General features: G+C 42.0%; 1 protein-coding gene across 1 annotated transcript in view; it reads left to right on the top strand.

Moving 5' to 3' along the window:
• Positions 1 to 16,652, top strand: part of PTPN22 (protein tyrosine phosphatase non-receptor type 22) — a 533,173-nt gene extending 516,521 nt beyond the window's left edge. The window contains exon 23 of the mRNA XM_078644425.1: positions 15,700 to 16,652. Coding sequence (XP_078500551.1) covers positions 15,700 to 15,764 — 65 coding nt within the window. The 3' untranslated portion in view covers positions 15,765 to 16,652. The remainder of the gene's footprint in view (positions 1 to 15,699) is intronic.
• The last annotated feature ends 8,993 nt before the right edge of the window (positions 16,653 to 25,645 follow it).

The following is a 25,645-nucleotide window of genomic DNA, read 5'->3' on the forward strand; positions in this document are numbered from 1 at the left end:
ACACCAAAATGTGCTATCTTTGCTCCATTATAGACGGACAGAAAAGGAACAGATACTTCAAAAATTCCCAAGGTTGTACAGCATGGTCATCTTGCAAATATAATTATGTGATTGTAGTGGATCTAACGAATGCATATTGCATAATACCTGCATGAAACCATATCTTTTGTAGTATTTTCTTCATATTCTATTTATTTTTTATTTATTTGAAAAGTTTTATGTAGTGCAAACAAGACCCTCTGGAGTATCAGAGCGCTTTACAGATGTTAGAAAGGATATGGTTATGCAATGAACCATATCAAAAAATGTCAATAATTAGAGCAATACAAGATACAACAACCCCCAGCTTAGGGTGGTGACCTTTCAATATGTGGCAGGACAAATGTTTTTTTTCATATTAAGGTTCAATTGTTATCCCAGTGATCTTGCTGAGTCAATAACTTATGTTGAGCATTTGAAGGCTGTTAGATGCTTCATCCATTCCTTAATGATGGAAGAGTGATTGGGTGGGGCCATTAGGAGGAATTCAGTTTTGAGTGTGTTAAGTTTGAGATAGTTGCTTGTTAGCCAATTTTGGGTGTTTTGTAAAGTTGTGTTGAGGAATTTGATGTCATCGGGGATGATACTTCCAGGTAGAGTTGGATATCATCGATGCACATGTGATGGTGGATGTTGGATGAACTTAGCACTTCCGTTAGTGGCTCCATGAGTAAATTAAAGAGAGTGAGTGAGAGGGAGTAGCCCTGAGGACCCCCTAATATGACAGGAGCTGTCAGAGACATGGACTGATTTAGCTAGACTTTTTGCGTTCTGTTATGGAGAAAAGAGGTGAACCAGTTTAAGAGAGAACCTGAGATTTCCATCCTATGCTTCGATAGATCTAGTAGGTAGTCATGCTTAACCAAATCAAATGCGAAAGATAGTTCAAGAAGGATTAAGAGGCATGATTCATTATGATCCAACATTTTTATCACACCATCCATTATGTTTGTAAGGGCCAATTCAGTGCTATGAATTGGACGGAAACATGATTGGAATCGGTTATGAAGACAGAATTGTTCAATGTGATTTTATAGTTGGACTTGCACATTTTTCAAGTAGTTTTGCCAGAGTTGGAATATTGGAGAAGGGGTAAACGGTATTTTGGTTACTTGGGTTTGCTGTTGTTTTTTTTTAGGATTGGGCTGACCTGCCAGACTTTAGGCAATCAGGGATTGTGCCTTGACATAGAGAGGCATTTGTGATCTTGGTCCAAGGTGGAAGAAACAACTCTTTGAGCTCATTGAAGAAGCTGGGGGGGAAGAAGGTCATTGAAGTGATTTGAGGTTTTTCAATTTGATAGAATTTTGAGAATGACGGATTCCTCAAAGATATTGAAAGAGTTCCATGTAGCGTTGTTTTTGAGGATGTGCCCGGGAAAGCCTGATGGCACCCCCGTCATGGAGGTGGGCAGGCTGGGGTGATGTAAAAAAAAGGACCATGCCCAACAGCCTTCTGCAGGTCAGATCTAATGTTTTCAGTCTTCTTAAGGAAGAAGGAGGCAAAATATTTGCCATTAGGTAGTGGATTAGGTCCGCTGGGGAAGGGTTGGGTCGGCCATACAATTGCGGTTTGGAAAGCTCAAATATTCTTTTGCCGATTTCTGCCTTGGTCAAGTTGGTTTCTGAAGAAATTTGATATTGAGTTTCTGATACGTTTGTAATATATATTCCTCAGTGATCTCAAATGTTTGAGGTGTTTGAAGGTGGGTGCAGTTCTCCATCTTCATTCGGCAAGTCTAAAGTAACGTCTTTCTGCATTGAGGCTACCATTGTACCATGGGTTAGATTATTTGGTGGAAAATTTGTTAGCCCTAGGGGAGCTAATGAATCCAGAAAAGTTTTCATGGGACTAGTATAGTGGTTTGTAAGATCTTGAACATTTGACATGTCCCCAGGAGTTGATAGGATGCTATTACTGAGGGATGTCAATTACATAATGTTGATATTTCTTGTGCTTCTTTCCCATACCTTGTGCTTTATTATTTGAGGGGTGTTTATTCTCAGAGGATCAGAGATGGGGAAAGTAATGTGGGAGTGGTCAGACCAGGATTAACTATTGTCATCATCCGACCGTAAAAGAACAACCAAGACAAGAGCAGATAAAAGCCAGAAACAATCAAGAACAAGTTTTAACTAAAAGACAGAAAAAACGTGCAAGAAAAATCAGAAACCAACAATTAAACAGTAGACTCGCCAATAAGCAGGCCTTGATCAATTATCCAATTTTCAATCTCCCCAAAACTTTGACAAATCTTGAAATCAAAACAGATAAGGGAGAATATAAGTCAAATACTATGACCAAGAATTCAAGAAAACCTCAGATTCAAAGCACCAATGACGAAGTGCAACAACCAACTGCCATGGGAGCAAACCACAATGGAATAGCCCAGGCGCCAAGATCAAATCACTAACATCCATAGAGGAATGTAACAATGACGAACTTACGACTCCCTCTATGGAAAAGAGTAGTGCAAACTGGAGTCTTGAGAGTGTGGACGATGAACCCACCCAATCAAATAGAAACCTAGTGAGCCCAAAGGGTCAATTTAAAAACAGTGGGACGAAATTAAAACCAACAGACCTGACCTCTCAGCCGGACCAGGCACAGACTAGAAGGGCCCAGGAGCACACCTCGAGTGCAATGAGGAAGAAGGGATACCCAAGGGAAGTAATCGCTAAAGCTGACAAAAATACACAAAAAGTATCCCTCATCCTGCATACAACATCTAGCCCTGTAACAACTACTAACAGAAGGGACGTTAAAAATCACAGGCAAGTCACAGCGATAGTTGACAAGAGTCGGCAAGATTATCTACCAGTCAAGGTAACAACGTATCTGGATAGCCCCCAACCGATTGGCGGTCCGGAACTAGGAATAAGGACAGGTCCACTCCAGGCGACCACTATTAAGGAGCACGCAACAACCCATGGGTTGCATGGCCCGAAAAGAGAAAATTCGAAAGTAACCTCGAACGTAACCGAGCCCTCCGTGCACACAGGGAGGGAGATCAATAAGCACAACTCGAAAGATTCACTCTATGATGCAAGGGATAAAGAACGAAACAACATAATGAGACAGTGGACAACCGAACAGGCATTGTCCACTCACGAGCTAATGCAAGACATAAAAACAAATACAAAAGGGAGGATCTTCTTCATCCCAAATTACAAAACACAAGGCCCACAAGATTACCTAAACAGAGGAAACATTCTACACTTGACATCCGCAATTCCGAGCCTCATCCATTTAACATCTGATGATTTATTATCCATAGAATTCGTAAATCTAGAAAGAAATTCAGTAAAGGAAGGCACCCTAACAACCTGAGGAATGCAGAAACAGTCAAGAAGATACTCAATGAAACTACTAAATTCGACGAGTGGGGAATCTCACTGAAAGCAGAGGTAACACCAGGTTACCCGTCCCCTCTTTTGATGTAACATCGTACAAGAGCAAATAGTTCAGTGGTAAAACGAACCACATACTCGGTACTGTAAGGTGCTAGGGGTGCGGAAAACTTGAAGCCCGAACTCCAGTTCCGATTCAACCATGGAATAAGCGAAGCGTGAAATAATACCCAGGGCGCCCAAATGGATCAAAGCCCCGTAAAAGTTCTATCATGGAATATCGCTGGAGCTAAAAACATCTTTAGTGACAAAAGAAAAACAGACTCCTGGGACACCTATGACATCATCGTACTACAGGAAACATGGTTAGCATCTCCAGTTAATGTCCCAGGTAGGATAGGTTTCCACGTTAGTGCCACTCGAACACAAAATTATAGGGGGTCTCTCGGTTTATATTTCCACAGCACTAAACATTAAGTCCTCTCAAACACCGCCTCCATCGCAGACATGCAAATAATTAAATTGGAAATGGGACCTCAGGTTGGCACCGGAACTGTCATCCTTATTAATATATACGTCCACCCAGAATCCAAGGTTAAACAAGAGCTATTCAAGAAAGTCAGCAGCGCCGTATCAGGATTCTGCTTAGAAGAGCCAACTTGGGAAATAATACTTACAGGCGATTTCAATGCTAATCTAATACATCCCCACGAAGACGAAGAAAATATCATCACTGCTAATGAATTTTGGGCTGTCGAAACACAGGAAATCCCGCACGTGAAGAGAATGGACAAAGCGGGATGGCAGTTGATGTGGGAGCTCGAACAGCAAGGGCTCCGAGTGTTAAACGGGAGAATAAGCCAGGACAGACCCGCCAATAGCACCCACATTGGTCCCAACTCAACCACAATCCTGGATTACACCATAGTTTCCCTTCCACTCCTTGGATTAATCAAAAAGTTTCAAATCATATACTCTCCAGATAGTGACCATTCGGCCCAGCATATTGAAATCAAGCTAACACCTCCCAAACATCTTAATGCCCCAAAATTAGTAGGGGACGTGTCAACAATAAATCTGAAACGCTTAAAGTGGACAAGTGTCACACTTCCGCAAATAGCTCAAGATGCAAAGAATCTAATGCAAATGTTTATCTCGGACAATGAATTAGCCGTGGAGACATGGGTCGCCTTTGTGGACAAATTACCAAAGACCGGAGCCCACGTCAAAACAATGCACAAGGCAAAGAACAACAGCCATCTCAGCCAGACAACACGCTCCTTGAGAAGGCGTTTGCGACAGTCCGTGAGGAGAGCGCAAGGTCACAGTCCACAATCCACGGTATGGCAGGATGTACGTTTTATAAAGAAGCATTACAAGAAACAAATATGGATTGACAAAAAAAACAAGGTCACTGACTTCTGGACAAAAATACTACACAACGCAAAAAAATGCGACTACAGAGCGTTCTGGATGCAAGTAAACTTACTGAACAGACCTGCTAGCTCCATAAGCATGACCTGCATCACTGATATGGCATGGATACACCATCTAATTGATACCTTTTCAATAAAGCCTACAATACCTTTTCCGTCAACAGAAATTCCGGCATTTAAAAGACCTAATGCAGAGACTCGGCTGAAAACAGTGCTCGATCTGATCAACACCTCGTAGAATAAACAGAAAGGACCAGACCAGCAATCACGACCATATGAGGAAGTAGAAATATTACAAATAATAAAGAAAAGCAGGCAAGACAGTGCACCAGGACCGAATGGCGTTCCCCAGGCAATCTATAAGGAAGATCCCCACTTTTGGGCCAGTAATTTCTACAAACTGTTCCGGACAATAAACACCGGTGGCCGGATCCCGGAAAGCTGGCGATGGGCGATCATCAACCCAATATATAAAGGCTGTGATTGAAAAAATCCTGTAAATTTCCGCCTGATAGTGCTTATTGACGCTGAGGCAAAGTATTACGCCTCACTGGTGTTAACCGACCTCACAAAATGGTCCGATGACAACAACAAAATACCTGTAAACCAGTCAGGGTTTCGTCGTGGCATAGGTACCATGACAAACGCCATAGCAATAAGCCTGATCGCTGAAAAAAGCCTGCAAAATCATCAAGCAGTACACTTATGCTTCGTGGATTTCAAGGCGGCCTTTGACCGTGCCAGCCGACAACTACTCTGGGCCAAATTAAAGCAGCAGGGTCTGCCGGACGCGATCTTAAATCCAATAATGGACCTATATACGAACACCTGGATGCAGGTAAAGATTGATAACGGTAATCGGCTCACGCGGAAGATCAGCACCTGTGAAGGACAAAAGCAAGGCTGCGTCTTGGCCCCCCAACTGTTTAACTTATTCATGGCCGACCTGACACCAAGGCTGGATGGGATCAACGCACACCCACCACGGTTAGGAATAATGCCTCTCACGCATCTCTCCTATGCCGATGACGTTGTTCTCCTTAGTCAGACGAAAATAGGACTGCAACTTTTCATGAATGAACTGGTTAAATACACCAAACAGAACCTTTTGGAAATAAACAGCAAGAAAACAAAGGTCATGATAATAACCCATCGCCGTACAAAACTGCTGAACTATACAATTGACAATAACAACTTGGAAGTAGTGGAAAGCTACAAGTACCTGGGGATACATCTGGATAGACGGTTTACCTTTTCCGCGCATTTTGATGCCATCGAGAAGAAAGGAACAGCCTTACTCCACGCATTCAGCAGTTTATCTAAGCAGCTTAAGGGCCCTTTGTTCACTCCCCTCTTAACAGTCATCAAAGCCAAGCTACTTCCAACAATAGCTTATGGCAGTGTGGTGCATTGTGGACAGAGTGCACCGCTCTTGGACAAAATTCAAACAAGAGTGTATAAACGCATATTCAGCTTGCCATGTGACGCCTAACCCGCCCAGGTTCGGCTCGAATTTGGATTGCAGTGCCAAACATTGCACAAAAAATATGACACAGTCAAATTTTGGTATAACGTCTGGTTGAACCGCGAAACACAAATCAACTTCGCCATCTGGGAAGCAATGCAAAGCAATCCAAACTCCCAGTATGCGAAGTATCTAAACTCCTCCCTTGAAATCACGGAGTTGACGTTATTGTGGAAAAAGAAGCTACCAGTATCTTTATTCAAGCAGGCTGTAAAAAAGGCAGCTAACATGCACTCGTTGATTGATGACAAAACAACCCTGAGACAACGCTCACACGCTTGGATGATAATACAATCCTATAAGAAGCTGGCACCGGCAGCCTATTTAGGGCTAGCCTTCCCTTCAAATCTCAAATTAAAATACCTAACCCTACGAATGGGCAAATTGCCTACAAACGCCGACCAACCTGGCTGGAGGACACCAGGCCCAAAGGAGTGTAACTTATGTGGTGCTGCCGTACAAGACATTATTCACTTGATCTGCATTTGCCCTCTATTGGATAGTGAACGTCGGCGCCTCCTCAAGGCAAAATTTAATGAAAAGGGAATTCGCACATGCCGCTCAGCCATTGTCCAAGCGTTGGACTCAGCGGACCCACAATTTATCTGTCGAACAATTAAATATGTTACAAATTTTGAAAAAAAACTGAAATTGTGCAAAGAGCTACAACAAACTTGACTCTCTTGAACCTTTTTATATGTACTTTCCAAACATTGAAACAGCACTTTGAATCATTAGGCTATTAACAACATCATGTTCACCAATTTGTAACGGTTGTTTTAATATTGTACAAGAAAGTCCTTTCCGATATATTTTAAACTAATGCTGCATTTTATATTGTAACGGTTTTTATTAACTACACAATAAAGAATTTTGGATATTCTTGGTCAGACCAGTCACAGGTGGGATAGATTCCTGGCGAATAGTGATAATCTTCGCAATGACAAGATCTAGGGTCGTTCCCAGGTTGAGGTCAACAAGAAAGGTTTTAAGACTGTTAACCGCCAGGACATTCAAATCATTCCAATGGAGGTTGAAGTCTCCAAGGAAGATTTGGTAAATGTGTTGATCAGCGTTATTTGTGATGATGTACATAATTAGTTCTACGAAAGGTTATCTCCAGGTGGATGGTAAATCATGTGTAGTTTGCATAGTGATCTGTTATTGCAAGCTATATCGATTCAAAGATATTCGCATGATGATAAAATAGGAGAATGAGACTGGTTGAGGAGCAATTACTGTGAATACATGCAATGCTTCCACTTGGTCGGCTAGATCTATCTAATCTAGTGATGTCATAGCTAGGAGGGAGAAGTATGTCAAGGACAGGTACAGAGTAAGCATTTAGCCACGTTTCAGCCAAGATTAGGAGGTCCAAATCCTGTTGTCCTGTGCAAGGATAAGGTTGTGATGTCCACTGCGTGTCATGCAGCTGATCTGCAATTGGGAAGCATACACTTCAGATTGGCTTTGGTGATGGTTGGGTCAGTCTGAGTAAGGGTAACTTGTTTATCGCTCTGTGGTTGCATTTGGCTTCTCTACGTGGGTTCGCAAGGATTCATATCAAATTTAAGGCGTTGTTTTAAAATCTTATTTTAATTTGGTGATAGTTCTAAATAGCTTAGGAATAAAAAGTCTGTTAAAAATTAAGAAATGCAATGAAAATATGATATTGAAAAAAAAATTGCGTTTTTCCTTAATATTGGTCAGGTGCTTATGGGGAGCGGCCTGCCAGCAGACAAGACTCCTGTTCCTTAAGAGTAGTGAATCTCTTAGAAACACTAGGGTGGGGCCCGGAATGCATGAGGCAATGACACCTTCTGCACTCTCAAAGTGAAAGTCATCTGTGTTGGAGTGAAATATCGGATTCTCCTTCTCCTACCACTAAGCAATCACCAATGAAAAATGTAAGCAGAAAAAATGTAAACATCTGCGAATTGTCAGGGGCTGATTCAGGAAGTGAATGGCCTTTCAAATAAGTCAATGATTGAAAGGGGCTCATCCAAATTATTCAATTGTTGAAAGCGGCAGACCCATAACCCCTTTCTGTTTATTGGTCTGTTTATGTTTTTTTTTATTATGGATATGGCAACAACACATGCTAAAGCTGCTTGCCAAACAGTAATACTGGTGTGTAGTCTGTCTTCTCCCGTTCCCACTTGTGTCATGTCTGTAGTGGAATATGGAGACTATGACATACTGGGGATTCTGTGTCAGTTGGAAGATGATCTGTTGGTGTCTGTGCCCCTGGCATGGGGTTCTTGTGCTCCATTAAACCTACTGAAACTAACTCCATGCTGTTGGTGTTTCCTCTTGGATGGAAGTCTCTACTTCATTTTGGTGACAGGATGGGATGCGCCACATACACCAGACACCATCCAATCTTCAGCTGTGTCTACCTGGATCCTGTTAATGGAACCCTGTGTCCTTCCTACGACGTTGCTCTACTGGCATTGGTGCGGTAGGACTATTTAAAATGTGACCTATTTCTAGTGCTGCCCTGCTCAGTATTTTTTTCTCCCGTTGTGTTTTCTCCACTTTTCCAACTTTTTTTTTACTGTGCCTCGAGCTCTCCTCCAAGCTTGTTACGAGCATCTCCTTGCGCTCTGTCCTCGCTCCCAATGCGCTTAATTTTTGCCTTCCTGTCTCCTCGCACATCAACAACAGACTTCACTCGCTGCCTCCCAGCACGTCAACAAGAGCCATCACGTGCTGCCTTCTCGTGCGTCTACTACCGACAAGAGCCATCATGCACTGCCTTCTCCGTGTCCACTACCATTCTGTCATCACGTGCTGCCTCCTCACATGCCTGCTACAATTCTCTCATCAAGCACTGCCTTCTGTGACTTACCGTGTTTTCGGCAGCGTGGCCCCCGCTCAGAGAGCTTGCTGCACCAGACTGTCTGGCCAAAGGAACTTCATTGGGCTGCTAGTCTCACCGGACTTCATTTTCTCTCTCCTCTTCTTGCTGTCTAGCTTGCTCCCCTACTTCTCCCACATTACAACCATAGAGCCCAGGACTTCTGTTAGGGCTTGTTTGTTCACAGTAACACTGCCATCTTCTGCCCATAATTGGAACTGCGCTCAAGGAAATGCTCATTTTGTTTTTGAAGGTCAACATGAATTTAAGTACTTACCTCAAGTTTACGAGGATAACGGTGATTTTATGGAGGATGTGTACAAAGAGGCAAAATTGCGCATACACACGTGTTTTGCCAAAACTCTGAATATAGTCATGCAACGCCACAAATTTTATATCCAGCCTCAGAAGCCAACTTAATCTATAGATGAATATGTAGCTAGGTTGAGAGAATTGGCTATCAAATGCAAATGTGGTCCCATGACAGAGGAACTCATTCGTGACCAATTGGTTGTTCAATGCAGCAACAAGAAAATGCATGGATGTTCATGGGCAGCTGCAGATCCCAGTTTAAAGGAGGCCATCAAAATTGCCAAAGTTGTTGAGGAATCACAAAAGTGCATTAAGGAAATGCAGAAAATGAGCAATAGGGAGCACATTGATGTCTCTGAGGTTGACTGTGATTCAGACTCAATACATTTTGTCAAAAGAAAGAGTACCATGTCTTCAGTCACCCGTAATCCTTCTCCTAGATCTTCTTTTGCTTCCCAAACCAGACCCAGTACACAATGTTGTTATCGATGTGGCAGCAATTATCACATTGCGGATTCGAAATCTTTTTTGCGTTGAGAAAAGACTGTCATTTATGTGGCAGGAAAGGCCATTTTGCCTGCATGTGTAAAGCCAACAAAACTAAAGTAAATGTGGTGGAGGAGTCTGAGGAGTTTATGGAACATAAAATACTCATGGTTAACTCTGACACATCAGCTCTATTGGCACATGAAGAGTCAGTTGATTTAAAGAGACACTCTCCTCCCAAAGCGGATTTCCTGATTGATGGCAAAGTAGTGACTTTGATGGTGGACTCTGTGTCACTTTATACCATCATCTCCAAGAACTTGTTTGAAATGGGGTGGCCTTCCAAGCTGTTGAATAACACCAATATTGTACTCAAGGGTTACCAGGGTGTTAACAGTTGTTTTTTAAGCTGAGATTGTATTTCATGAGGGTTGCACGAGAGGTAAAAGTTATGTTGCCACTGAGGGTCCACCCATTTTTGGTTGTTCTTATCAGTATGATCTCCACATAGTGGTCAATCCCAGAGCGGCTGAGCAGGTAACGTTTGTGTGTGAGGATCATGTTAGTCAAGTTCTTGAACAATATGCACCAGTTTTAACAGCAAATTGGGTGTAGCCAAATATTATACTCATAGGAAAATTTTAAGGAAGGATGCTATTCCAGTGAGGCACACTTCCATTGCTATCAAGGAAGAGGTTAAAAAAATTATCGATAAATTAGTACTAGATGGAGTCCTTGAATCAGTTTAAGCTAATCAGTGGTTATCTCCAGTGTTTATCACTAAGAAAGCTGACGGGTCCTTGAGGTTCTGTGTGGACCTTCGCAGCTTAAATCAAAATGTTGTGATGGACCGTTTCCCCCTATCTAATATAATGGAGTTGGTCTACCTTTTAGCTGGGGGAAAATTATTTTAAAAATTGGAACGCTAAAGTGCCCAGCATCAGGTTATACTACATTCCAACTACAAACACCTTACTGCCTTTGTTATAGCCAAAGGTGTTTTTCAGTTCAACAGGCTGCCCTCCGGACTGTCGTCGGCAGCTTGTGTGTTTCAGAGGATCATCTCCTAGGTTCTAGTCGGTGTAAGCAATGTCATCTTCTTCCAAGATGACATCTTGGTTTTTAGTGACACTATTGAATCTCACAATGACACCCTACGCACTGTCCATCGCAAATTGTTGGAAGCCGGCTGACCCATAACCCCTTTCTGTATATTGGTCTGTTTATGTTTTTTTTATTATAGATATGGCAACAACACATGCTAAAGCTGCTTGCCAAACAGTAGTACAGGTGTGTAGTCTGTCTTCTCCCTTTCCCACTGTGTCCTGTCTGTAGTGGAATGTGGAAACTATGACATTCTGGGGATTCTGTGTCAGTTGGAAGATGATCTGTTGGTGTCTGTGCCAGTGGCATAGGGTTCATGTGCTCCATTAAACCTACTAAAACTACCTCCATGCAGTCAGTGTTTCCTTTTGGATGATCCAAATTATTCAATCGCTGAAGGCTGCTGACCCATAATCCCTTTCTGTATGTTGGTCTGTGTTATGTTTTTGTGTTATGGATATAGCAACAACAAATGCTAACGCTGCTTGCCAAACATAATAAATGGATAAGTAGGGTAGGAACTGTGGTGTTTACGTGGTCTAAGGTAATATGATATCACTCTTGTGTTGTCATTAGGAGTCAATGTGCATGTGGTGTCATGCACACTGCTGCTATGATGTGCAGAATCCAAAATACAACTCTGGTTTTGTATGTATTCATGCTATTTGTAACTGCGTCTGAGTGTTTCAAGATATATGAGGATGGATTATCATTACAGGAGGTCAATAGAACCTGTGGTTCAGTAATTTTCTCTTATGATAAGGCAGATTGCAGACAGATGAGAACAGAGGTTTTCTGACTTTGTAGAACCGTAGTAAATTGTCTTGTAGTGGTAGATGGAGGTAGAGAAGGGTCCAAAACAAAGAGATTTGTATGTAAAAGGTTCTACCCCCAACTCTTTTGTGCTTAATTCTGGGGAAATTCAGAGATTGTTGTCTGCCAATCTTGGGTGTCTGCTGGGCTACTAGAATTTGGATTTGATGATCATTGACATGTAGCTATTGCTATACAGTGTCTAGTGGGTGGTTCCTCCAAACTTTGTCTTCCAGCCAAATAATAGTACCGACAGTGGGGATCTGTTCCTTTTATAGTTGGCCTAACAATTTTGCAAGGTTGCCTATTGTTTTTAGAGTTTTATATAGCGTGAACTAGACCCAAGAAATCGGGTATCAGAGCGCTCTACATGACCACCAGTTTTGTTACAGATAGACACATCCATTTTTGTTAGGCACGGGAAGATTACGTGATTTGCTCAGAATCACAGGATGTTGAACGCTGTTGCAGAAACTCGAACCGGGTTCCCCAGCTTCAAAGTCGCCCGCTCTAGCCGTAAGGATACATCTTCTCCCATCATCAGCCTCTTCACCCTACAGTCTATGTTTATGATGTTGCATTACTCGGTGTTTTACCATTGTGAGGCACTGTATAACCTTTTAGCAGTAATTGCAAAACAATATGGTAGTGATAATTCTACTACATCGCTACCCCTTTACTACAGCCCTTGTTGTATTATACATTACATTTATTAACATTCAAGGTTGAAGATTTACTTATGTATATATTTCTGAAGTGTACTGTCCCTATAGGCATTCTGACGCTAGAACTCCTATCGACATAACCAAAAGGCAAGTCAAATAAATGGTTAACAGAAAAGAAAGTATTTCAATTGTTTGCTCAGTACAAAGTATTCCTCAATCAATCGGTGAAGCAGGATGCATTCTAAAGCTGTGGGCCTAAAAACCAGAATGCTGTCCCTCTGCAGCATACTTTTTTAAAGCAGAGAACCATATGGTGTGTGAATTACATACACTTCTTAATATTTTTTATTTGTTCGCTTAATAAAAATGATTTACAATTTAATTTAAAATGATAACACCACTAAATACGACAACTTGTTTTAATCTAAAAGATAGTGTCGCTTTGCATGAGTTTCACACCATAGACTTCGTAACTCTATGTTAATTCTTAAAATATTTTTTTTAAACTTTGTAATTGCCAGGTAATCATTTTTATTTATATACAATTTCCCTACACTATCAAATCAGAATACCCTATGCAAATCGATCTAGTGAGTCTTAAAATCTAGAAAAAAGGACTGGATTTATTTAAAAATTGGACCAGATCCTTCGCTGCCAGTGAGTCAATAGCCAGTTTAATGGCATTACCCTTCAGTACAGATCGCACAGTGTACCAAATTGTTGCTGAATCCATATATTTTACCAGTCAACTAATTAATTGGCTATCGAGGTCCTGCAGTGCAAAGATAAAGCAGATTTAATTGAGTATGTGCCCCATCGAGGAACATAAGGGATGTATATTTAACAAATAGGATCCCAAAGTGACTGAGCCATTTAGCAAGGTTTTTGTGCCATGGTTTTGGAAAAGCCAGTGCGCAAAGTAATATTTCTACAGGGCATGCAGTCTTCTGGGTCAAAATCTGGTATTTCGAAGCTAGGGATGACTGCTCCTAAGATGCACATCTTAGTCACTCTCCCTTCATGAAGAGAAGTATTAATTTACACAGACAAAATCGAACAATAGACCATTACAAACATTTTTAAACTAGTGATTTTAGCCTATTGCTGACAGTCAATAAATCCTAATCAATTTTCTGACCTAAATCTGACACCCAAATAATAGCTCCATTCTTTTTTTGACTATCCATTTTTCTGATCATTTGGGCCTAGTGGAAGTAACATCTTGATACTATGGGGGTCATTCCGATTGCGGAAGGACCGCCACCGCCAGCAGACCACTAATATCCCCCGACAAATTAGGATGGCGGGGGAATCCGACTGCGACTGTGGCGGTTGCAAAGAACGTCCGCCACAGAACCGCCACAGGCAATAGATACGATTGCTTGGCGGACGGTCCACATTGTGTAAAATGGTGGTGGTGCCTAGCAGGCACCATCAGCCACATTACAATGCGGGCTTCAGCGTCATTGAAAGGCTGGCAGTGATTGGTTTTGTGGGACCGTTTTGGGGGACCGTTGCAGGCCCCCCTTGTATTGGGGGAGGTATGGGTGCACTGAGGAGGTACCCATGGTACCCCACTACATTTCAGTGCACTAAGTGGCCAACAACATGCATTTTCAACATTGCGGCGGATGCTGCTGTCAGCAGCAACTGCCACAAAGTTAAAATGCAAGATGCTGTTGCATCCTAATGTGGTGTGCGGACCCACTGCATGTATTGCAGTCCATCTGCCATTGTAATCGGCCCCTTTGGGCCCAGGGAGGGTGTGGTGTAGTCACTAAGGGCTAGATGTACGAAAATAGGAATAGTGATTACCTAATTGGGATTTTGTTTGTGAATCGCATTTAGGAAATCGCTATTCCTCATAGAGTTTCAAGTAGGGATTCGGAGTGGGTCAAAAATAGAGCTACCTTTTTTTAGGTATATTAATGAGGTTGATCACAATTACGATCCATTACGATTCACTGCCATCACAGGGAGAGTGGCCTGCTGGGGTCAGCAGTTTACCATGTTTGTGATTGCTTTCCATAAAGAAAAACATGCTGAGTTTAAAAAGAAGAAAATACAACTTTGAAGTTTTATTTTTTAAGAGTAGGCAGTGGTCTCTTGGACAACAGCCTGCTCTTATAAAATATTTTTCCAACCGTTCTCAAAGGGGAAGCCTTAGGGTCCTTAGGGTCCCTTTCCTGTTTGCGAATGGGTTACTTCTAACTTTGAGTCAGGGATAAATTGTGAATGTTTCGCGACTACATTTTGGTTGGAAAACATTTGTGCAGACCAATGTAATTCGTTATTAGGAAGGGACGCCCTCAAAATGCCCCTTCTAAATACCAAATAACAAAAAATAAATTGCTATTCGGTAACAACTTACTGAATAGCAATTTGGCTTTGTACATCAGAAAAAGCATTTTTGCATTCGCAAACAGCCTGATTCTGTGAATCAGGCTGCTTGGAAACACAAAAATGGTTCTTACATCTAGCCCCAACTGCCTCATTTAGAGTTTGACACTGCCATTCCTGTGGTTCACTGATGCAACTTAAAGGTGGGTGGTGCATCAAATTTCCGGCTATGGAGCCTCATCTGTCGTTTCCCGCCGAAACCTACGACTTGGGTACAATTCACCACATGGCCATTGGTCAATCACAAGATCAGCTCCGTTTAGGATGGGCCTTCCAACGTATATGTTCCCTGTTCAGGATCACCACAAATAAAGGAAAAGGAAACAATATAAATGACCCTCACGTGCTGGGCGAATAATTTCAGCATGTTATAGCCGTTTGTATTCTGTTTTTTCAGAAATAGACCCCTGCTTCAGATGTTTGTTTCTGAAAAACAAAAAAGCTTGCAAAGTGAGCCCTAACAACCTGGCACCCGCACTGCAAACTCCTCTGCCCACTGTGTAACCGCTGCACTGGGGAATACATAAAAGACAAGAGATCCACCCCAGAAGTGGCAGGCCACCCGCCAAGCTATAAATGACCACCCTAAATTGCTGATATTGGGACTAGCCTAGAATTTAAGTCCTGTCTTTCCTACTGTGCCTTTTTTGTCTTATTTGTATAACACCATACCAAACACTGTATCTCTTCTTTTGTTTTGAATATTTAGGGTTTGGAACCCGTTTTTCAAAACCGAAAGGACCCAGAAGTCCACCCGCATCATGGGAAGTTTAAATCAAGCTTCGCTCCGGACTTTATCCCTTTTCCTAGCCGCTTGTCAAGAGAACCTTGTATGCTGTCCATATATCTACATCTGACAATGCTGACATGAACGAGGCCGCAGTACACAGCAACGTCAGTAGAAAGAAACCATCTTAGAAGGTACTTGAAGAGCATATAGTAAACCAACGTAAATGAAGATCTAAGAGGGGATATGCTGAGTAAAAGTATGTCTTCAACATCGGAAACAGCAGCCTGGGAGGAGAAGATCCTACAAGTTTAGTGTGGTCATTCCAGAATGTGTTCCTTTTTTCCATTCTACTCAAATTAAGGATCAAATCCCCACAGCATGGTGCGCTACAAGATTGAACTAGACACCAAAACAACTCTCACCCATGGAAACTTTAAGAGTTTATGAAACACTTGAACCATTATCTTTTCTGAGTGTCTCCGAGGTCTCATGTGATCTGTAGTAGAAGGTGCCGGGCACAAGAATGCACTTGGCCATTGGTGCAAGAATGCTCCATAGTCCTGATCCCTGAACCTCTGTAGAGCAAAATGTGCAGAGAACAATGCAGACACGCACTCATGCCTATGCACAAGCACACACAGTTATGTACTCTGCATATTGTGTTTGGCTTAATTTCTCAGGATGAATACTTTATTTTTCTTCCTTTTAGATGTTCAGGCTGAGCCACAGTGAAAGATTTATAATTATACAATATGAAATTATGGAGTCTTCCGCGTTAATTCGGATCATTAATCATCTCTCTTGAGTGCTGCTCACTTACTGCTCACTTACTGGAACAAGGGCAGACTTATAATTATTGTCATGCCACACTGTTTAGTCAGCATAAAGGTTATGTCAAAAAAATGTGCAATAAAGAAACTGAGTAAATTAAACACTGCACTTTCATGGATTTCTAGCAGTAGTACATATGTACTTTGTAGTTCACTATAATGCCTGCCAATTTGTATTTGAAGTCATACAATCCCCTCCCTCCTATTTATTAGAATTGATTACTGCCATGAGAGGGGCGAAGAATAGACTTCAGATGACCAGCTGAGGTGTTATTTTCAGAATTAAGTCAAGGTATGACTCTTGCAAGATTGAAATACACATTTTAATAATTTGTTCATGTTTAGTGATGGTGCAAATTGTTCATTTCAGAATTGTGAATCTTTGAGTGAAAAGCATGACTTGGTGAACTGGTGCCAGTGCCTAATTTTCAGTGGCAGTGGGTACAGAACGGGGGTGGCAAGGTGGGGCAAAAAAATTATATAACACTTACCTCTGCAAGGCTGCCTTCTCTCCTGACTCCAGGAAGCAGGAAGCACACAAGCATGACAGCAGCAACGTGATTCATTTGAGCGGCCTGGTGCAGCGGTCTAACAGGGAGTGGGAGCTTGTCATTTTCTCCAACCAGTCTGTGCAATATAGCCAGTTGGAGAACATGCTAAGTTTGCATGACTGTTTGGCCGGCCCAAGAAGTCCGACCAAACCATCATGCACACTTAAGTGCACATATTTCCTCCTACCCCTGCTCTGACAGCCCAGACCAGCCCCGTCCCGGCCTAACCTGGCTCAAACTGAAAAATAAAATGATTATAACAACAGGTTATTATTATTTTATTTTTATGGAAAAAAATGAGAGCCAGGACACAAAGTGCAATTAAATGTTGCAACGCTGAAAAGTAAAGCTGTGGAAACTTTTAAGGCACTTCATGCCTCTTTAATCCAGTACCATCAACTCCCTGCTCCTTAATCTGACTCCTGCTGAACCCTGCAGGTTCCTGCTTTGTCGCGGTTTGCCCGTGTTTCTCTTCCTTATTTCTGCTTTGAGCTTTATCTTCCTCTTGCACTCAGTAAATGTAGATTTAGAAAAATAAGTGCCGGTCCCCATAAATGAGTGCCGGTGGTCCCTACTTGCAACCCCCAGCTCAAATTAAGCACTGACTGGTGTCAATATATCTGCAGGTTATCTGAGTTTTTCTCAGTCAATGGTTACTGCTACAACATCACAGCAATATCAAAAGCATGTATGATGGCATGTTCATTTGTACCAATAGTCATTAGATTGATTAAAATGACTGAACCAACATTTCCTTACCAGTGAGTATTCTGGAAGTTTTATCTGGATCCTGGCACACTTGCCAGTATAAATGATGAGCGCTGTTGTTTACATTGGTGTGTCAGGGTCTCATCTACCACTACATTTCAACGGTACAATGAACTCATCCTGTACACATGACTCGCTAACGGTAGTTAAGTTTCAAGCTCAAATACAGTATGACACACTAATCACCCACAATAAATGTAAAGTCAAGTAAGAGCTATATCATTTAAAAAAAAAAAGAAAAACAATACAAACAGTGTCTTATCGCCCTAGCGGGACCGTATACAACCTCAGATAAATATATGTATTATATCATTCATATATATGTATATATGTGTACATAATGTGTGTGTGCATATACACATATTCACGGAAAACCAAAGGTTAAAGTGACGCTATTGTTAGGTGTGATAATAAGATCAGATTTTGTTTTTAAAAAAACCTTAGACATTCACTTAAAAAAACATAATGAAGTTATATTTCAGTGCCAGTGTAACCTTTATAACTGAAAAAGTCACATAGATTTACCAGTTACAGTTAGCAGACCGAACTATAACTGCCACTCCTGCCATGCACTGCTTATGATTTCACATGTTACATCACTCATGACATGTTTTATGGCATCGTTTATGACATCACTGATTTTCTGACTTTTTTATGTAAATTAAGATATAATTACAATTTGTAACTATAACGTTACTTTAATCATTGTTTTTCCAGTGAATGTCTAGGGTTTTTATTTAAGGTAAACTTATATTATATTACCGTATGTAAAGCCAACCCCCTGCCGTGCACAGCCAGGCCTTGTGGCAAGCCAGCTCCCCCTAGGAAAGGCAAGTTGTGCTCCCCCTCACCCAGTCACTATTGGCCCCTGGGACCCCATCCCCAAGGATCAAACATATTTATATTAGGAGACGGGGCAGACTTTACCACCCAGAGCCCAAATAGGTCCCAGGGATGCCATCCACCAGGGCCAAACACTAATTATAAGGGAGGGATCAAGTGACCCCCCACCCTGAGCCTTAAGAGGCCACAGGGACTGCAAACCTCTTTTCCAAACATATTTATATTAGGGGAGGGGGGCAGATGGTCCCCCTTTTTGAGCCTAAATGGGTTCCAGGAACCCCATTCCCTGGGACCATAAAGAAATTATAGGACAGGGGGCATGTGCACTCCTCTCCGAGCCTTAGGAGGCCTCGGGGACCCCATCCCCAGGGACCAAACATATTTATATTAGGAGAGGGGGGCACAAGGACCCTCCCTGAGCCCAAATGGGTCCCAGGGATGCCATTCCCCAGGGCCAACCACTAATAACAGGGAGGGGAGCACGTGGCCCCATTTCCAAGCCTTAAGAGGTCCCAGGGAACCCATCCCCTGGGACCAACCATTAATAAGAGAGGAGGGGAGTGCGTGGCCCCACTCACTGAGCCTTAAGAGGCCCCGGGGAATCCATCCTCCTGGACCAAACCAATAATAATAGGGGGGCATGGAAATCCCCGCCTGAAGCCTTATTTCTTACTGGGACCCAATCCCCCAGGGCCAAATTCTATTGTAAAGGGGAGTGGGGAGCACAAGCCCTCTAACCAAGGCTCCTTGGGCCCCGGGGACCAGAGGTGGGTGAAAACCATTTGAGGACAGGGACTTGGTCCCTGAGTCCTGTAACAGTTGACAGCCACATTTTTCTTCACCATGCTGGCAGCTTATTAGAATGCTTGCTCCTGCAGGAGCATGGTCTCCCGTGGGAGCAAATTAGTTCAAGGGAGAAAGAGCTTCCAGGGCCAATGAGAGCACTCCATTTTTTTTAATTGGGTTTGGGGACTTTAGTGAGAATCCCTTTAAACCTAACACACAATACAGTTTCTGGACCATGAACTAGCTTCCTGTCAAATTTGGCTCAGATTTCACTCGTAGTAAATCAGTGAAATTCAGCTATCTATAACTTATGCCCCCACAATGCACTGCTCATGACCTCACATATTAAATCACTCATGACATGGGTGCCAAGCCCCGGGACTTTGCAGTTTGCACTGGCTTGGCAGGAGCACTGCTCCCGCCAAGCTATAGAAAACAGGTGCTCTGCTTTCAGCAAGCAAGAGCACAAAATGCTCTTGCTTGCTGAAAGCAGAGCATGTGTCTGTTTGCCCGCCCACTGTCAAGCGAGCAGAGAAACAGACACATTGCTTTGGGATCCAGGGAGAAGCTCCCTTGGTCTCAAAGTAATGCCAGATCTCTCAGGAGGCGGGGAACCAGCAGGGGTCTTCAGGATTTCCCTGTGGACCCCAATAAAGTGGCCAGGGCACCCTGGGTGGACTCCATGGCACCCAGCATTAAGTAGCTAGGCCCCAGGGAATGGGGTCCCCAGGGCCAAAATCCGCTGAGGGAGCGGTGATGTGTGGCCCTCCTCCCTTCCTATAAAGAAACTTCTTGGGGTTGGCGAAAGCAAAGCAAGTTTGTTTTCTCAGCAATTCCACATTAAAAAACAATCTGAAATCCTTCGTGGAGGTGAATGCAGCAATGATCTATCGGAGTCGCAATTTGTAGTGACTGTGACTGTGACCAGTAGGTTGTTTCTTGTCCTCTACTGGAGAGAGCAGAGTCTATGGTTCTCCTTTTAAATTACTGCGGGTATACAAATGTGAAAAATCATCGGAAAACCTTGCCTGTTAGGTCCCGCTCCATTCACCTTAATAGTATGCAAAGGTCCTCCCCACTTTTACCAGGATGATGTACAGCTTCCCAAAAGGTCCCCAAGCGCGTTTCCTGCTGATATTGGTGACGTCTTCTTGATGCAATGAATATGAGAACATCTCTACCAAACAAAGAAGCACTTACTTTATATAGTTAAGAGGAAGTACCCTTGTTTGGTGGAGATTCACCTCTTTGTAGTCTCATCATCTTCTCTACAGGAGAATTCATGTTATTACAGATTTCTGGAAGAAGACGCACAAGAAACAATCACATTGCCAAAATAAAACACACAAACGGTCACTGGAGACATTTCTTCCTGGTCCATTATGCAGCTGTAGTGTAGAATATGCACTAGACATTTATCCAACGAGTCAGCAGTTACTAATTAACCAGTAGACATTACTCCAGTTGGGTGGACATTTTGTGCAAAACTATAGACTCTTGTTGGATAAAGGGACAGGTGAGGTTCTGTTCTGGCACAATCACTCACCAGGACCTGACGCCCCCCACAGACACTCAGACACCCACTCATACACCCATTCAGTCACTCTCACACCACTTACAGACATACACAGCCACTCACACACCCATGCAATGACTCACACACCCACAACACCACTCACACCTACTCACAGACCCATAGACACTCACACTCACTCACAGACTCACATAACCATTCACACCCACTCACAGGCCCATGCCGCCACACACAAACCCACTCATACACCCACACAATCACTCAGAAACCCACTTACAGATCCATACAGCCACTCACCCACCTACATAACCACTCACACACCCATACAACCACCCACACACGCGCAAAACAACTCACATAGCAATACAGCCACAAACACCCACTCATTGACTCCCAAATCCACTCACACAACCTCAAAACTACACACCCACTCATACACCCATAGACACTCACAGACCCATGCAGCCACTTACACACTCAGTCACTGACCCACATAGCTAACCACAGACCCACTCACTGACTCATACATCCACTCACACACCCACTGACGACCCATACAGCCACTCACACACACACAGAAACACTCACTGGCCCACTCACAGTCCCATACAGCCCCTCACCCACCCACTTACTGACCTATACTGCCACTCATACACCCACTCTCAAAGGTCCCAAGTTACAGTTAGGAAATATAATTTTTAAAACATTCAAAATTGACTAAGAAACCCACAGGTTACAGGGACGTTCTAGTTAGGAAATAACATTTACAAAACTGAGAAATTCACTGAAAAAAACAAAGGTTACAGGAATATTATAACTAAAAAATAGAACTAAAAAAACCACAGAAATTCACTGAAAAAAACAAAGGTCACAGGTACGTTATAGTTAAGCTCAGATTGTATATTTTATTTATTTTTTTTATTTTATGTAGTTTGTAGAGCGCACAGCTACCCCCGAAGGGGTGTCCCGGCGCTAGAACCTGAACCTCCAGAGGAGAGGAGAGGAGCAAGAAGGGGAAGTAGCGTAGTAAATCAGAGTCCAGAGAAGAGCCAAGTTTTGAGTCTGGCCCGGAAAATGGGTTCGGAGGGACAGAATCTAAGATCGACTGGCAGCGCGTTCCATAGTTTTGCCGCAATGACGCTGAACCCTCTGCCACCCATTCTGGATAGTCTGAAACGGGGAGAGATCAGAAGGCATAGGTCATTGGATCTCAGAGATCTGATGGAACGGGATATTGAAACACGTTTTTTCAAGTAGTTTGGACCGCGATCGTTGATGGCTCGGTGAGTCAGAGTGAGAATCTTAAACTGGATACGGCTGGCCACAGGTAGCCAGTGCAGTTCCTTATGATATGCGGCAACTGATTGACGATAGGGAATATTGCCAATCAGTCTGGCCGCCGCATTCTGCACAATCTGCAGCCGGTCAATCAGGTATTGGGGAGCACCAGCATAGATATATACACAAAACTATAGAAATTTAGCTGTTATAATTACCTGCGCTAACTATAACTCACTCTCCTACAATGCACTGCTTATGACCTCGCATATTACACCACTCATGACATGGTCAGTAACATCACTGATTAAATCACTGATAACATCTCAAATGACATCACTGATTACATTATCCAGTGAGTGTAAGTGTTTCATAAATGTTTATGACACCTAAAGATATATAATAAGCAGTGAGAAAGGCGTAGAAAATGCAGAAACGAGATGGGTTATTTTGGCATTCAAGCAATAGACTTTTCATGAAGTAAATTAGAGCAAGCATTTATTATTGCTGGAGGTGAGTACGCGTTACGTGCTTTTTTAAGCTACCGCCTTTTGAGGATCTTTGTCGTTTGCGATGTATATTATCACAACTAATCAACCAGGAAATGATTCACGAGCCACACTGATTACCAGTAAGTTGTTTTATTCTGCAGCGCGAAGACGTGTTTCGACCACAGCCGTGGTCTTAATCATGTATATATATCAGCAACAATACTTCAAAAAGAAGTTGGATCGCACTCACGAGTGAAGGTAAGTAATTTTATTTATTCCATTACTCCATAATATTAAACTTTCATCTTACAGAGACCAATGAATTCCCTACTCGTTTCGGTCTTACTAATACCTTGGTCACGAGTAGATTCAACATAATTTGGAAAAGCTGTTAAGTACCAATTCAGAAAACATAATTTCCTGTTCACTACTCCCGCAGTATTCTGGTATGTGTGGTGCACAAAGTGAATCAATAATGAATATGAAATATAAAGTGTAAATTTAAACAAAACATTACTAAAAAGTTAAGGCAAGGATATTATTTCTCAAGTTTATACAAATAATTTGCAGATTGGAAAGTGAATCCCTGCATGAATATTACGGGCAGCACTGTGATCATTGAAATCCTACGGGGTTCCTTGCGCCTTTTGCCTAAACAGAGGTCTGGTTATATTATTATGAAAGATTTACTTAAAATCCATTAATTATATTAGATGATACCAATACCTCTTACTTCAATGTAAGGATATGTTATCATATTGATCTTGCCAAGACTTGGAACTCCCTCCCCATCCACCTTTGGCTGACCCAGGACCATCTCGCCTTCAGGAAACAACTCAAGACCCGGCTGTTCGAGCAGTAGCATACCCCTCCCCCCAAGCGCCTTGAGACCCTCCCGGGTGAGTAGTGCGCTATACAAATGGCATGATTGATTGATTGATTGATCTTGTGAGATCAATTTATAGTGCGTTGACACCAATGGAAGGTTCTCATTGGCGCAGCATTACTAGTTAATTTGTCATTAAACTTTCAAATGATTTTAAGCACCGGCTGCTGGATCATATTACTCTGCATCTCACAATTCATAGTATTTAGGGCTGGAATGAGGTTTAAGATACTGCCCAATTATTGAATCATATTCACATTATTACATCTATATGTGTATAGCGCTCTCTGCTAGATCGTTCTGCTAGGTATTTCACAATTCATGTTATTAGCAGGGATAAGATTTCAGCTAGTGACTCAATTATTAGATCGTATTCATATTATTACATATATTTGTATACAGTCAAGTTTTTATAACCCCGCCTCATTTGTGTAAAAGTGACATGTGCAAGGTGAATCATAAAAACAGCCAATTCATGTAGTCTTTTTTGTGAGAGAAGTCAGAACATAATCAATATATCACAAATGTATGTACAGGTCTTTGTTCTGATTCAGGCCATGTGGGGTGAGAGTACGTAGGTTTAAGATGTGCCGTGATTCACGACGTCTTAATTTGCATTCATGGTCACCTCCCCGTTCATGACATTCTACTCGTTTAATTGCGTAGAATTTTAGTTTCTTCAAATCACTGTCATGATAGGACTCCATGTACTTGACCACTGCGTTGCTCCAATCGTTATTTGCCGTTGCTCGCACATGTTCCAAAATACGCTTTCTAAGTTTGCATATAGTACTTCCCACTTATTTCAAGCCACAAGGACATTCAATGACTTACACCCCGTATTGACTTTTGCTTCTGATGTGTTGGTTTATTGCCCATTCCTATTTGTTAGCAAATGAAATCTGTATTTTGTGATTTGGCACACTTTGCAATTACTACATTTGAAAAAAACTGTTTGTTTCAACCAATTTGAACCACTCTTCTTTTCTTTGTGGAAATGGCTATGTACCAATTTATCATTCAAGTTTTTAGTTTGTCTGAAAGTTATGTTGGGTGATTATCCATGATATTAGCCACTGTCTGGTCCAATTTTAAGATATTCCAGTTCTTCCTTAAGATACTTTTGATGTCTTAAGCTTCCTCCGAGAGAGTTGTAATCAGACGGATTGGTTCCCTTTGTTTGGAGATATTAATTACTTTCTTTGTTTTCAATAAGTCTGTTCTTTGTTTTTGTGCAGTTCTGTTAAGGCAGGAGGTGATTATTTCTTGGGTATAGCCTCTTCTTTTGAACCTTGAGATGTAGCTTTGCTATGTTTCTTCCATTCCTCTTCTTGTGAGTAGATCCTACATATCCTTAAGAATTCTCTGTATGGGATGTTCTTGATAATGGATGACTGATGGAAACTTTGGGCGTGAAGTATTAAATTAGTTGCAGTTTCTTTTCTATGGAGAGTTGTTTGGATTTTATTCTCATGGATATATACTTCGTATTCAGAAACACAACTCTTGATTTACTTATTGAGTATGTAATTTACAACTTAGTAGAGGTTGAAATCTATACCTCAAAGTACCCAGCAAACTCATCTTCCGTTCCATCCCAGACGATAAAAATATCATCTATATATTTCAACCACATGATGGTTTTATTCACATATTGATTGTACTGTGGTTGCCAGGCCAGTTGTTGCTCCTACCATCCCATCATTAGGCGGGCAAAGCTTGGGCTGAATGAAAAACCCATAGCCGTCCCCTTTACTTTTTGGAATAGATCGTTCCCGAACAAGAATATATTTTGGGTCAAGCAAAGTTGGATCATTTTGAGTAGCATTTCATTGTGATGGGTAAATTGTATGTTTCTTTTATTTAGGAAATATTCACATGATTTCATTTTCAATGTTCATGTACAACGAGGACACATCAAATGTTATTAATTTGAAGGTATCTTGTCATGGGATTTC

The sequence above is a fragment of the Lissotriton helveticus genome, chromosome 5_1 (genome assembly GCF_964261635.1).
Source record: "Lissotriton helveticus chromosome 5_1, aLisHel1.1, whole genome shotgun sequence".
Lineage (NCBI taxonomy): Eukaryota > Metazoa > Chordata > Amphibia > Caudata > Salamandridae > Lissotriton > Lissotriton helveticus.